This window comes from Bubalus kerabau, chromosome 5 (assembly GCF_029407905.1).
Source record: "Bubalus kerabau isolate K-KA32 ecotype Philippines breed swamp buffalo chromosome 5, PCC_UOA_SB_1v2, whole genome shotgun sequence".
Lineage (NCBI taxonomy): Eukaryota > Metazoa > Chordata > Mammalia > Artiodactyla > Bovidae > Bubalus > Bubalus kerabau.
In genome coordinates this window covers 9,728,731-9,743,802 of record NC_073628.1, presented here as the reverse complement: position 1 = coordinate 9,743,802, position 15,072 = coordinate 9,728,731, and the positions used below count along the sequence as shown (strand labels likewise).

The window sequence follows — 15,072 nt, the reverse complement described above, 5'->3', positions numbered from 1 at the left end:
TCTTGGAATTCCCTGTTTTTTTCCTATGATACAATGGATGTTGGTAATTTGATCTCTGGTTCCTCTGCCTTTTCTAAATCCCACTTGTACATCTGGAAGTCCTTCATGCAGATACTGTTGAAGCCCAGCTTGAAGGATTTTGAGCATTACCTTGCTAACAATGAACTTAAAAAGCTGCATACAGACATGGAATAATGAATGGTGAAGCAACCCTGACCACAGAAGAGAGGAGGAAAGGGAAGGTGGTTACTGGATTGGAAGGTAGACAAAATGAAACCTGCCTTCTCCTTACTGAGACAGAAAAACTGCTTTTCTATTAATAACAAGAGAAGTTAGTTGAGAATATAAGCTCAGTTCCCTTCTCTGTCATGTCTGGCTCATAGAAGAGAAGGTTTGCCCATTGTGCAACTATTGCTTCATTTAGCTCACTTCCTGATGTGAATCTCCAGTACACATGCTCTCTGGGATGTCCTGGACTCCTCTTTGTTCTCATTTTCAAAATATCAATGTGGCTATATAAATTCCTGGTGTCTCCCTTAGCTCTCTACACCATCCTTCATATCACCTCCACACTTGTGATTGCATGTATACTATGTTATAGAGAAAGAAAGGGAACACATCTCTCTTGTGTATTGTGTGCCAGTGCTTATCACAAGACCTGGCACTATGTTGGCAAACAATATGTGTTTTTTGTTGAAGGGTTTGAGAAGAGGAGGAACTGGAAGCAGCACAGATGAAAACTACCCTATTTGACTTGTTCTGCACTCCCAACCTATGTAAGAGGATTTGCTCCTGTCCTTTGTGAGGTGAGCGTCATACAGTACATGACAACATTCAAAGAGTGGAGACATGTATCTAATCTATTTATTTCAAAGTTCATAACAGTGTTGTGAGAAGAAGACATTGATTTGGAGATAAAAGGTGAGGAAAACACACCATATAAGACTCACACGGAACTGATTACATTATGTAGAATTCCTTATTCATATCACACTGTCAGTCTCTTCACTGGAGACTGATGTAGAGAACTTCCCTCACAGTACAGATTTTGTCATTTAATATTCTTCATTTTCTTTGAATTTTATTTATTTATTTATTTTTCTTTTTAAATTTTTATTATTATTATTTTGAATTTTAGTTGAAGCAAATCTCATGCATGAAGTCATGAATAGAGAATATGTACATGTCAATGACTATCTCAATAATTAAAATGTAACCAAGGTCCTGATCAAGATAGAAAAATCTGAAATCCTCAGAAGATCCTCTCATTTATATCCTGTATCACACTAACAGCCACCACCACCACAGCCTCACTCTCATTTCCTTCTCAGTGTCATGTCCTGTGTACTGTCCTGATCTCCATCGCTGTATCACAGTTTAGTCTGATCTTAACCTTCACATAATGTAAATGGTAAGAAGATTCTGTGACAACCTCCTTTCCTCATGCTCATTCATGAAGATCCATCCATTCTGTTAATGTAGCAGTAGGATGTTCTCCTTGCTAGTGATTTAGTTTTCATAAGATGAATACTTATGGGAACATAAGATGAATAAGATGAATACTAATGGAAACTTAAGGAGTTCAGACCATGGACTCCTTATTGCAAAATTCAGACTTAAATTGAAGAAAGTAGGGAAAACCACTAGACCATTCAGGTATGACCTAAATCAAATCCCTTATGATTATACAGTGGAAGTGAGAAATAGATTATAGGGATTAGATCTGATAGACAGAGCACCTGAAGAACTATGGGCAGAGGTTCATGACATTGTGCAGGAGGCAGTGATCAAGACCATCCCTCACCCCACGCCCCCCAAAAAAAGAAATGCAAAAAGGCAAAATGGCTGTCTGAGGAGGCCTTACAAATAGCTGAGAAAAGAAGAGAAGTGAAAGGCAAAGGAGAAAAGGAAAGATAAACCCATTTGAATGCAGAGTTCCAAAGAATAGCAAGGAGAGATAAGAAAGCCTTCCTCAGTGATCAATGTAAAGAAATAGAGGAAAACAATAGGATGGGAAAGACTAGAAATCTCTTCAAGAAAATTAGAGATACCAAGGGAACATTTCAGGCAAAGATGGGCACAATAAAGGACAGAAATGGTATGGACCTAACAGAAGCAGAAGATATTAAGGAGAGGTGGCAAGAATACACAGAGGAACTATACAAAAAAGATCTTCATGACCAAGATAATCACGATGGTGTAATCACTCACCTAGAGCCAGACATCCTGGGATGTGAAGTCAGATGGGCCTTAGGAAGCATCACTACAAACAAAGCTAGGGGAGGTATTGGAATTCCAGTTGAGCTATTTCAAATGCTAAAAGATGATGCTATGAAATTGCTGCAGTCAATTGGCAGCAAATTTGGAAAACTCAGCAGTGGCCACAGGACTGGAAAAGGTCAGTTTTCATTCCAATCCCAAAGAAAGGCAATGCTAAAGAATGCTCAAACTACCACACAATTGCACTCATCTCACATGCTAGCAAAATAATGCTCAAAATTCTCCAAGCCAGGCATCAGCAATACATGAGCCTCGAACTTCCAGATGTTGAAGCTGGATTTAGCAGAGGAAGAGGAACCAGAGATTAAATTGCCAACATCCGTTGGATCATTGAAAAAGCAATAGAGTTCCAGAAAAACATGTACTTCTGCTTTATTGACTATGCCAAAGCCTTTCTGTGGATCACACAAACTGTGGAAAATTCTTCAAGAGATGGGAATACCAGACTACCTGACCTGCTTCCTGAGAAATCTGTATGCAGGTCAAGAAGCAACAGTTAGAACTGGACATGGAACAACAGACTGGTTCCAAATTGGGAAAGGAGTACATCAAGGTTGTATATTGTCACCCTGCTTATTTAACTTTCATGCAGAGTACATCATGCAAAATGCCAGACTGGATGAAGCAAAAGTTGGAATCAAGATTGCTGGGAGAAATATCAATAACCTTAGATATGCAGATGACACCACCCTTCTGGCAGAAAGCGAAGAAGAACTAATGAACCTCTTGATGAAAGTGAAATAGGAGAATAAAAAACTTGGCTTAAAACTCAACATTCAAAAAACTAAGATCATGGCATCTGGTCCCATCACTTCATGACAAATAGATGGGGAAACAATGGAAACAATGACAGACTTTGTTTTGGGGGGCTCCAAAATCACTGCAGATGGTGACTACAGCCATGAAATTAAAAGACACTTGCTTCTTGGAAGAAAAGCTATGACGAACCTAGACAGCGTATTAAAAAGCAGACATTACTTTGTTGACAAAGATCCGTCTAGTCAAAGCTATGGTTTTTCCAGTACTCATGTATGGATGTGAGAATTGGACTATAAAGAAAGCTGAGTCCCAAAGAATTGATGCTTTTGAACTGTGGTGTTAGAGAAGACTCTTGAGTCCCTTGGACTGCAAGAAGATCCAACCAGTCCATCCTAAAGGAAATCAGTCCTGAATATTCATTGGAAGGACTGGTGCTGAAGCTGAAACTCCAATACTTTGGTCACCTGATGCAAAGAACTGACTCACTTGAAAAGACCCTGATACTGGGAAAGATTGAAGGCAAGAGGAGAAGGGGATGACAGAGGATAAGATGGTTGGATGACATCACTGACTCAATGGACATGAGTTTGAGTAAACTCCAGGAGTTGGTGATGGACAGGGAGGCCTGGCCTTCTGCAGTCCATGGGGTCGCAAATAGTCGGACTTGTCTGATTGAACTGAGGGCATATCCTAGTAGACCCCATTTGCATTTAATTGCATTGTGCTTTTTCACCTTTTCAGTATTCACTCAGACAGAGACTTATGTTCCTAAATCATACATAGACAAAGTACAAGGAAAAAGCTGAGATAAAGTTCAAGAGTGGCCTTGCTTGCAATTGCTCTGATCTGTGGTGTTTCTTCTGTTGCAATATCTAAGTGTAGCTCTCTCTGGGTGTAGTAGATCATTAAAGTGGACCTCTGTCCCTTAGATGCTTTCTGGGTAAAATGTAGACCACCCAGTGGAAAGCTTTGATTCCATTTCTGATGGTGCAAGTTTGCTTTCCCGTATCCTTACACTTTCTCTTAGTCCTAAGAAATCAGAAATGAAGTTTAAGTTTCCCAGAATTGTGTTAGATTCTAGGAAACTGTGCTCCTAGATCAAAGTGACACAGATGTCTCTTTCCAGCTTCAATCATTATTTGAGAAAAGAGAAATTCTTCTCTCTGTTGGGATTGAGGTGCAAGAGGTCAACAGAATAACAAAACCCACACTTTCATCTGAAACTCATAATTTTGGGTTTGTATAAAGATACCACAGTGGAGAGATTTTGAAAATATACACACAACATAATTCTGGAACCCTTCCAAATTGAAGAGACTTGAACCTCCAAGTTATAATCACAGACTTATAGAAAATCAAAATGTGACACCCAAGTTGCACTGTGGCCTACATGAGAGTTCTGATTTTATGCTTTTTGTCTCATCAAATCTCTGTATCCACAGGAATAAGTCAAGTCCTTTGTATGTTACATATACATGACAAGGGGCTCCCCTGATAGCTCAGTTGGTGAAGAGTCCACCTGCAATGCAGGAGACCCAAGTTCGATTCCTGGGTCAGGAAGCTCCACTGGAGAAGGGATAGGCTACCCATTCCAGTATGCTTGGGCTTCCCTTGTGGCTCAGCTGGTAAAGAATCCGCCTGCAATGTGGGAGACCTGGGTTCAATCCCTGGGTTATGAAGATCCCCTGGAGAAGGGAACGGCTACCCATTCCAGGATTCTGGCCTGGAGAATTCCATTGACTGTATAGTCCGGGGGTCGTGAAGAGTTGGACATGACTGAGTGACTTTCACTTTCACTTTTCATGCACAAGTGTTTGTGGAACTAGAAATTGAGTAGAACTCTTAACATAATGTCAACTGTTTTTGGCAGCATTAGAGCATATTGGCTTTTTAAAACTATACCACGTTGTCTTGTATATGAATGTCTATTGCAGTGTACCCTCAACCACAATGAGAATTGTTATTACTTTTGAGTCTGTTCTTTTGAAAATGAAAGATTATTTTTCAGATTTGTTGTGTCTTAAATTGCTATTAACTTTTCCTTTATGGATTAGCCATCACATTTGAAATACAGTTTTTTCCCATTGAATCATATATTTTGTTATTTAAAGATTTTTATATTGGAGTATTGTTGATACAGCCTTCCCTTTTGGCTCAGATGGTAAAGCGTCTGCCTACAATGCGGGAGACCTGGGTTCGATCCCTGGGTTGGAAAGTTCCCCTGGAGAAAGAAATGACAACCCACTCCAGTAGTCTTGCTTGGAAAATCCCATGGACGAGGAGCCTGGTAGGCTACAGTCCATGGGGTCGCAAAGAGTCGGACACGACTGAGCGACTTCACTTCATTTCATAGTTGATTTACAGTGTTGTATTATTTTCTGCTTCACAGCAGAGCAAATCAGTTATACATACAGATATATCCAATCTTTTTAAGATTATTTACCCTTCTAGATCATTACAGATTATTGAGTAGAGTTCCCTGTGGTATAGAGTAAGTCCTTATTAGTTACCTGTTTTATATTTTGTAGTATGTATATGGGGCTTCCCTGGTAGTTCAGCTGGTAAAGAATTCTGCAATGCAAGAGACCCCGGTTCAATTCCTGGATTGGGACGATCCCTTGGAGAAGGGATAGGCCACCCACTCCAGCATTCCTACTGCAGAATCTCCATGGACAGAGGAGCCTGGGTGGCTACAGTCCATGGGGTCATCTAGCTGGACACAACTGAGCAACTAAGTACAGCACAGCACAGTGTGTATATGAACTTATTTACAAAACAGAAATTGAGTCGCAGTCATAGAAACCAGTCTTATGGTTACTGGGGGAAAGAAGGGGAGGGATAAATTGAGAGATTGGGAGTATAGTTTTTAATTTGTAGTGATTAAATGCATACACATGTGAAGTTGCTTATACCTCAATTTTGATGTCTTAAAATACTAAAATTATATATGCTAATTGTTGAAAATATGAAAAGAGAAAATCCAAAGAGAAAGTAATAGTCATTTAAATCCCACCATTAAAAAAGTCACTATTATCATTTCAATGATTGTATTTTCAAAGATTGCTTCCCAGGTGGAGCTAGTGGTAAAGAACCAACCTGTGAATACAGGAGATGTAAGAGATGTGAGTTCGATCCCTGGGTCAGGAAGGTCCCTGGAGAAAGAAATGGCAACCTGCTTCAGTATTCTCACCTGGAAAAGTCCATGGACAGAGGAGCCTGGTGGGCTACAGTCCATGGGATCGCAAAGAGTCAGGCATGACTGAGCTCACACACACAAGATATTCAAGGATTACATAAGCTTTCTTTTGAAGGAGATTTATGATGTCAAATGTATTATGTTAAGCATATACATATTGGGTATCTGTTTCCGGATTTCTTTCAATGGCCATTTACATATGATATAGTGCTCTGATTTTTGTAAATTTTTTTAAAGTTCACCATATGCTGTTCCATGTATCAACCAGTCAGATCCTAATTCCATGGTGTTTCTTTGTTTCTGAATCTGAATCATCCTGTCTATTAATAGTTTATTGATAAATTCAAAACTTTTTAAACTACTTCCCCCCAAATTGAACTCTTCATGAAATTACATGTTCCAGCAAAGTATATGATAAAGTGCAAATTAATATAATGATTGTAAATGAGATACATTTTCCAGTATATTTTCTTGCTAGCTTGTGAATAGAAAGGAAAATTCGTATTTGTTCTTTGTATTTTTCTTTTCTTCACCAATAACTCCTTAAAACTTTGTCACTTTTATGTAGAAATCTTTTTCATTTACTTTTCTTGAAAACTTTTTCCTGGGAAAACAAGAAACAACCAGTCAACCAACCAATAAGTAAATGAAAAACAACCTTTAAAAAAGAAAATGTGAAAATAGGTTTGTGTGCCCTCCATACATAAGTACAAATTGATCCTCTCCATCATCTTTTTTAATTCAATAAAATCTATGGGATTGACACTCATGCTGGAATAGGTTCTGCTGACTGTGGAGATCCTAGAAAGTTGCTACTATCATTTGGTCTCTTTAGAGGTCTGGCCAGTGATGGAAGAAAGGCAAGAGGTGAACTGAAAATCCTAAGGGAGTTCCCCGTTTGTTACGGGTTGAATCATGTCTCTCCTAAAATTCATGTGTTCAAGTTATAACTCTTAGTACCTCAAATGTAAGATTGCCATATTCGGAAACAGGGAAGTTGCAGATAAAATGAATTAAGATGAGGTCATATTGGGCTAGGATGGGCCCCTAATCCAATTAGAATGTCTTTACACAAAGGGGACATCAGGACACAGAAGTGTGCAGGGAGATGCCATGTGAAAATTGGAGTTATGCTGCCACAAGCAAAGAAACTATTGAAATGTAAGAGAGACCTGGAACAGACCCTTCCCTAGAGCCTATAGTGGGGACATGGCCCTGCCAACAACTACAGCTCAGACTTCCAGCCTATATAATTGTGAGACAATAAACTTCTGTTATTTAAGGAGCTCAGTTTGAGTCACTTCATTATGGAAGCTGTAGGTCAGTAATGGTCTTCCTAGGTGGGGCAGTGGTAAAGAATCCACCTGCCAATGCAGAAGACACAAGAATTTGGAGTTCATTCCCTGGGTCAGGAAGATCTCTTGGAGTAGGAAATGGCAACCTATCACAGTATTCCTGTGTGAAAAATTCCATTGACAGAGGAGTCTGGTGGGCTACAGTCCATGGGGTTGCAAAGAGTTGGACATGACTGAGTGACCGAACATTTTTCTTATTTACAAATATTTTTTACCAGTTTCTTATGTTCCTTATCCTCAATATTTCCATTATTTATGGCAGCAAAATTGCCTAGTCTTATAGGCACCAATATAAGATTTATCTCTGTAGTATCTTTTTAAAGAGAAACTTTAATTTTTATGGATATGAAGACCATGAAACATGATCAGAAATGTATGTCTCTCATGAGGGCAGGTAAGATGTGCCCTAAGATATTAGTAGAGCTAATATCTTCTCTTCAGCACTAAAACTACCAAAGAGAACAGGGCAGAAGGGATCTCTGCAGTCTAGATTGAAACTCACAGTGAATAGAAATGACCTCACCACTCATGAAGGCAATGGCCCGAGATGGGAGTATCCCTGGCAAGGTTCAGCCTCCCCAGTGATCTGAGGGACCCACGCGGTATGTTGCCTTTCTCACCCACAGATCCAAAGCATACAGTCCCTCCCAGGGGATGGTTAGAAGGTTTACTCACTTATTTTCCACATCCTGGATGGTGTCAGGCAGAGGCAGATTTCTAGTTTCAGGTAGGAGAAGGAGAACAGGAACAGCAATGATGGGGCACACTCCATAGATGATCCAGGGCAGAGTGGGTAGATACACCACTAGGGTCATCAGCAGGGGAGCCAGTGCTGCCCCACACCTGTTAGCCAACAAATCTAATCCTGCAGCTTTTGCTCTGAAGGGTAAAGGACAATATATAATAATCCAGTTAAATTCTGGACTTTAATTTATGGTCTATTATTTTGACTTTATTTTGAACCAGAAAACTCCACAAGTATTAAATCATGAGCTTGATGAAAACGTCTTGCTTTTGTCATTTTCTCTGTGATTTGCTAGATGTCTTTGTCAAGGTCAATATGAATTACTCTTTAAACAGAGTGTTACATATTGTGACTAGTCTGACAAATCTTCTAAAAAGTTGAGAGGATGCATTGAAGTACTGCTTAGCATGGTACATGGCACAAAGTCAGCATTTGCAGTAATTTTGGTTATAATTATTTTTAAAGCACTATTATAAATACTGATAATTGCTTTATAATTAACATATCTTATTATGTTTATTCTCTTGAATAAGCACCAATTAGCTGGGAAAGTTCTCTTCTGGACCCTGGCAGAGTATTCATAAACTCATACCTGACAATCGTGGGGAGGAGTTCACTTTGGTGGACAGAAAAACAGGTGTGAGAGGAAGCAGCACAGCCGATTCCCACACTTGCCAAAATCACACGCAGGGTCTGCATATCTGGAGATGAGAAGATCAGTGAGATTAAAAAATCTGGGCTGAAGGAATCAACACCCACAAAATTTAGTCAGTAAAAAAACTCTATAGGCTGTTTGTATTTCTTAAATATATTGTAGATTTACCTCTGGGCTTTCTATCCTGTTCCAGTGATTTATATTTCTGTTTTGTGCCTGTACCATACTGTGTTGTTTACCATAGCTTTGTAGTGTAGTCTTAATTCAGGGATCCTGATTCCTTGAGCTCCGTTTTTCTTACTCCAGGTTGCTTTGGCTATTGGGAGTTCTTTGTGGTTCCATACAATTTTTTTTGTTCTAGTTCTTTGAAAATGCCATTGGCAATTTAATGGGAATTGTATTGAATCTGTAGATTGCTTTGGGTAGAATAGAAAGTACAGATATAAACTCATGAACCTATGGCTACCTAAACTTTGACAAAGGAGGAAGGAAAATATAATGGAGAAAAGACAACCTCTTCAATATGTGGTTCTGGGAAACCTGGACAGCTACACAAAAAAGAATGGAATGTAAACATTTCCTAACCCTATTAAAAAAATAAACTCAAAATGGATAAAAGTCCTAACTGTAAGGCCAGACACTATAAAACTCTTAGAGGAAAACGTAGGCAGAACACTCTTTGACATAAATGGCAGCAAGATCCCCTAGCTGCACCTTCTAGAGTAATGAAAATAAAAATGAAAACAAATAAATGGGACCTAATTAAACTTAAAAGTTTTGCACAGCAAAGGAAACCACAGACAAGATGAAAAGACAACTTTCAGAATCTGAGAAAATAATTGCAAATGAAGCAACTGACAAGGGATTAATCTCCAAAATATACAAGCAGCTCATGCGGCTCAATATAAAAGAAACCCAAACAACCCAATAAAAACCGAGTGGAACACTTAAATAGATATTTCTCCAAAGAAAACATAAACATAGAGATGGCCAACAAACACATGAAAAGATGCTCAACATTGCTCATTATTAGAGAAACACAAATCAAAACTACGATGGAATATCACCTCACACCAGTCATAATGGCCATCAACAAAAAAAATCTATAAGCAATAAATGCTGGAGGGTGTGTGGAGAAAAAGAAATCCTCTTGCACTGTTGATGGGAACATAAATTGATACAACCACTATAGAGAACTGTATGGAGGTTCTGTAAAGAACTGAAAATAGAACTACCAAGTGCATGCACACGCAGTTCCTTCAGTTGTGTCCGACTCTTTGCAACCCTATGGACTTAGTCCACTGGGCTCCTCTGTCCCTGGGATTTTCCTGGCAAGAATACTGGAGTGGGTTGCCATGTCCTCCTCTGGGGGATCTTCCTGACCCAGGAATTAAACCAGAGTCTCCTGCATTGCAGGTGGGTTCTTTACCAGCTGAACTATCAGGGTAGCCCCATCATATCTGGTACTGAGCCAAAACAGAGGGAGTGACCATACTATGTTTTCACCTGGGATATAATCGCAAGATCTCACCCCTCCATCCTTGTTATTAAAAGTGTGAATGGCGACTGAATAAGTCCTGTCCTAGAGGAACTGTCAGGACTAATGGTACCAGTTTATAGACAACTTTCACTATGTAAGATGATAAATAGATGTCTGAACTGCCACTTGCTGATCTCTGGTTCTTTTTCTAAAATCTTATTAGAATTTCTCACAAACTCTTTGATTGGTTTGGGTAGGATTTAGCCTTTAATTGGGCTTCCCTGGTGCCTCACTTGGTAAAGAATCCACCTACAATGCAGGAGAGCCTTGTTCTATCCCTGGGTCGGGAAAATCCCCTGGAGAAGGAAATGGTAACCCACTCCAGTATTCTTGCTGGAAAGTTCCATGGACAGAGGACAAGGGAGCCTTATGGACCACAACACGGGGTTGCAAGAGTCAGACATGATTTAACAACTAAACGACCACCTGCTCCATAGACAGAGTGCAGGCTGTCTCTGAAGGCAAGAGTTTCAGTCTCAGGGTTTGGGGTCACAGTCTCTGATAGGGCACTGCACTGGGAGAAATACCTTCCATAGACAGAATGCTGTCTGATCTACCTTAAAAGGCCCTGAGGTGTGGGGGTGGTTCGTGTTTTTTTTTTTTTTTTTTTTTTCTTTCTCTTTAATTGAGACCATTCTTCACTGCTGGCTCCAGACAGTATGACCCAACACAATCCATGGTGGTTTGAAAAAGACACTTCCTTTCCCCAAATTCCAATCTTCTCTCACCTTGAGGCACAAACATGTTGATCAAAATGGAAAGTCCCACCAGGAACATGAAAAACATCTGGGTTGGTCGACGGCCCACATTATTCAGTGGGTAAAGTGCAAGACATCGGACTGAGATAGTGAGAGCTCCAAAGATTACCTGGAACAGGAAAATATTGCTTCCAAAGTGCTGTAGATTGATCATAATGCCAAAAAAGGGTATTGTGCCTGCAAATCTGTAGTGAACAAAAGAAGACACAAGCCATAGATTAGAGCCCATTGCTGCCATTGATGATTATGTTGACCCAGGCAGCCAATGGTCAAGGTTAAAGAATAAAGGGCCAGTCTGATTTCTGTAATACTTCATTTTAAGGTGATAAAGATACAATAAAAGATTATGTGTCTGTATATGAAAGTGACACTCCCTCTTGTCATTTTTTTTCTGAGTCCCTAAGCCTAGAGTTGACAATGACAGGAATACATAATCTGGCCCAGTCCACCAAAGTGAATGGTTTAGAGAAATTGAATACAGAATGATTAAAACTTATAAATTGGAGAAGGATTTCTTTTTGTGTGTTGCCTGTATAAATGTACGTATGTGTGTATGAATTCTGTGAGTCCTCCCTCTCATCCCCCAACACCAGTACTGGGAAGAATTCCCTTTTTCTCAACTATGATTGAAGTTGCAAAGAGACTACCAGCGTCTCCTTGACCTGGGAGCAGTGTCCTGGGGTCTAACAGAATTCTGGGGAATTTAAACTTTGTATCTGATTTCTTAGCACCAAGGGAAAATGGAAGAATTCAGAAAGCAAACGTGCACCAGCTGTACCATCAGAAATGTAGTGAAATATTGCCACTGGGGATCTACATCTTACACAGAAAGCATCTAGACATGAACCCACTTTAAAGATCTGCTACAACCAGAGAGAGCTACACTTAGAACTTACAACAAAAAACACCACAGATCACAGCAATTTTAAGCAAGGTCTTTCTTGATCATTATCTATACTTTTTTTCTTCCATTGTGATTGTGTAGGATTCCAGAACATAAATCTGTGTTTCCTAGTGAGTAAAGAAATGTTAAAACAGCACAATGCATTTAAATGCAGACATCTACTAAGATATGTCTGGAAAGAAGTAAATTGTTCAGCTTAGTAGTTACTTCTTAAGATTGGCAGTGGGTATGTATTTTCCAGTGGCTGATGTGTGTGTAAGTCTTCAAAAATTAAAGTTTCTCCTCCTGACTCTATCAAAGTTAGTAGTTACATCTCGTCAAGAAATAATGAGCAAGATTTGCTAAACTGTATCCAAAATGGAAACAAATAAAGTCCACGAAGTTTGAAGTACATACAGACATTGCAGTGTATTCATGTATTAGAAACTAGAACACTGGGGAGAATAGTTTACCAGGTTTACAGGTACAAGCAACAGAATGGGTGAATCTTCATGAATGAGCCTGAAGAAAGGAGACCTATCACAGAATGCTTCTGTCATTTATTATGTGAAGGTTAAGATCAGGCACCACTCATCTGTAATGATGGAGATCGGAATAGTGCACAGTGCAGAGCAGTGAGGAGGAGATGAGAGTGGGGTAGTGGTGAAGGTGGTGGTAGTTATATGGGTTACATGAGCAGAGCTCCTGGGGAATTAGGATTGTTCTATCTTGATTTGTATGTTGGGTACGTTATTAGACATTGAAATATTCATTGATCTGTATTTATTTGTGATCTCTTCACATTACAGTGTGCCAGATTTGCTTCAATTAAAATTCAAAGAATAAATGAAGAAAATTAAGTGCCAAAATCTGTACTGTGAGGGAAGTTCTCAGCCTCAATCTCCAGTGAAGAGACTGACAGTGTGATATGACTGAACTGTCATTGTAAAATCAGTTCCACATGAGTCTTACTTGGCCTGTTTCCCTCATCCTTTAAATGCAAATATGTATATTGCCATATGTGAAATGGGTCACCAGTCCAGGTTCAATGCATGAGACAGGGCGCTCAGGGCTGGTGCACTGGGTGACCCTGAGGGATGGGTTGGGGAGGGATGTGGGAGGGGGGTTCAGGATGGGGGACACATGTACACTCATGGCTGATTCATGTCAATGTATGGCAAAAACCACTACAATATTGTAAAGTAATTAGCCTCCAATTAAAATAAATAAATTAATTTAAAAAATGCAAGTATGCCCTTCCTCTCACGATACTGTTATAACATTTGAAATAAATAGATTCATGTTTCTTCTCACATGCGCTGTGTGTAGCCTACCTCACAAAGGACAGGAGATAGATCCTTTTTCGCAGGTTGGGTGTGCGGAACAAGTCAAGCATAGTTGTTTTAGTCTGTGCTGTCTCCAGCTCCTCCTGCATGGTCGCTCTCAAACCCTTCAACAACAGCAAACATGTATCATTTGCTAACATAGTGCCAGGAATTGTGATGTGCGCTGGCACACAAGAGGACAAGAGATATGTGTTCTCTTTCTTTCTAGTATATCGTATTGTACACACAATCACATGTGAACATGAAATGAAGGAAGTTGTAGGGAGTTAAGGGAGACTTCAGGAAATTAAATGCTAAAATGCTATTTTGAAGAAGAGGCCATAGATGGAGGTAGGGTGACTCAAGAGTAGAAAAGTTTTAGATTCAGAGGAAGTGAGCTAAAGGATACTCCTATATGTATCCCTGAATCCCCATCAATGTTCACCTAATCTGTCACAACATTGTTAATCAGCAATAGTCCAACACAAAATAAAAAAGTTTAAAAAAGAAAGAAGTAGCTGCACAGTGCTCAAAGCTTCTTTTATATTAGATGCCCATGAAAGATTAGGGAATTTCCATTCTCAACTAGCTGTCCTTGTTAGAAAAGCAGCTTGTCTATCTCAAGAAGGAGAAGGCAGGTCAGTTTATGATTTCCCTTCAACCAAGTAACCATATTCCCTTCCCTTTCCCACTCACCTCCAAGTTCAGGATTTCTTCAGCATTCTTCATTCCATTTCTGTGTGCAACTATTTTAAGTTCCTTTAAGCCCTCATCTGGTTTATTGGTGATAATCAGCCATCGAGAAGATTCCACCAGCCACCTGATGAAAAATAAGCACGCAAGTGCAGTCAGTTGTGCTCAGCCGCTCAGTCCTGTCTGACTCCTTGAGACCCCAAAGACTGTAGCCTGCCAGGCTCCTCTGTTTATGGGATTTTCCTGATAAGAAAACTGGAGTGGATTGCCATTTCCTTTTCTAGGGGATCTTCCTATCCCAGGGATCGAACCCACATCTCTTGCATTGTCTTCTGCATTGGCAGGCAGAATCTTTACCACTAGCACCACCTGGGAGGCCATTGATTATTTGTCACATGTCAATCGATAAGAGCTGCGTTTTGCTTTCCATCTAAAATCTACCACTTCACTTGTTGGATCAGTTAGTTAGTGTTAGCTGCTCAGTCGTGTACCACTCTTTGTGACCCCACTGACTGTAGCTAGCCAGGATCCATGGAATTCTTCAGGCAAGAATACTGGAGTGGGTTGCTATTCCGTTCTCCAGGTGATCTTCCTCATCCAGGGACTGAACCCAATCTGCATTGTAGGCAGATTCTTTACTGTCTGAGCCACCAGGGAATGTGAGAAAACCCAGATCTATTATACAAATACTAGGAGAATATGAGACTAACCACTCCATGACAGTGCACTTGAAAGTTGTACTACTAGTAAGGAACACAGACTTTGGAGTCAAATTGCCTCTCTGCTTACTCACTAGGAGAATTTGCAAGAAGCTTGACAAGCTTAATCTTGAGAGTCCCTCACATGATAATTTCCTTCCACCGTGGCATGGGACAAAGAACTT

General features: G+C 39.9%; 1 protein-coding gene across 1 annotated transcript in view; it reads right to left on the bottom strand.

Moving 5' to 3' along the window:
• Nucleotides 1–6,628: 6,628 nt before the first annotated feature.
• LOC129653613 (solute carrier family 22 member 10-like) overlaps nucleotides 6,629–15,072 on the bottom strand; it is a 44,023-nt gene continuing 35,579 nt past the window's right edge. Inside the window, exons 5-10 of the mRNA XM_055583355.1 lie at nucleotides 14,193–14,316; nucleotides 13,506–13,621; nucleotides 11,259–11,473; nucleotides 8,928–9,036; nucleotides 8,266–8,469; nucleotides 6,629–6,839 (exon numbers count right to left, since the gene is read on the bottom strand). Coding sequence (XP_055439330.1) covers nucleotides 6,779–6,839; nucleotides 8,266–8,469; nucleotides 8,928–9,036; nucleotides 11,259–11,473; nucleotides 13,506–13,621; nucleotides 14,193–14,316 — 829 coding nt within the window. The 3' untranslated portion in view covers nucleotides 6,629–6,778. The remainder of the gene's footprint in view (nucleotides 6,840–8,265; nucleotides 8,470–8,927; nucleotides 9,037–11,258; nucleotides 11,474–13,505; nucleotides 13,622–14,192; nucleotides 14,317–15,072) is intronic.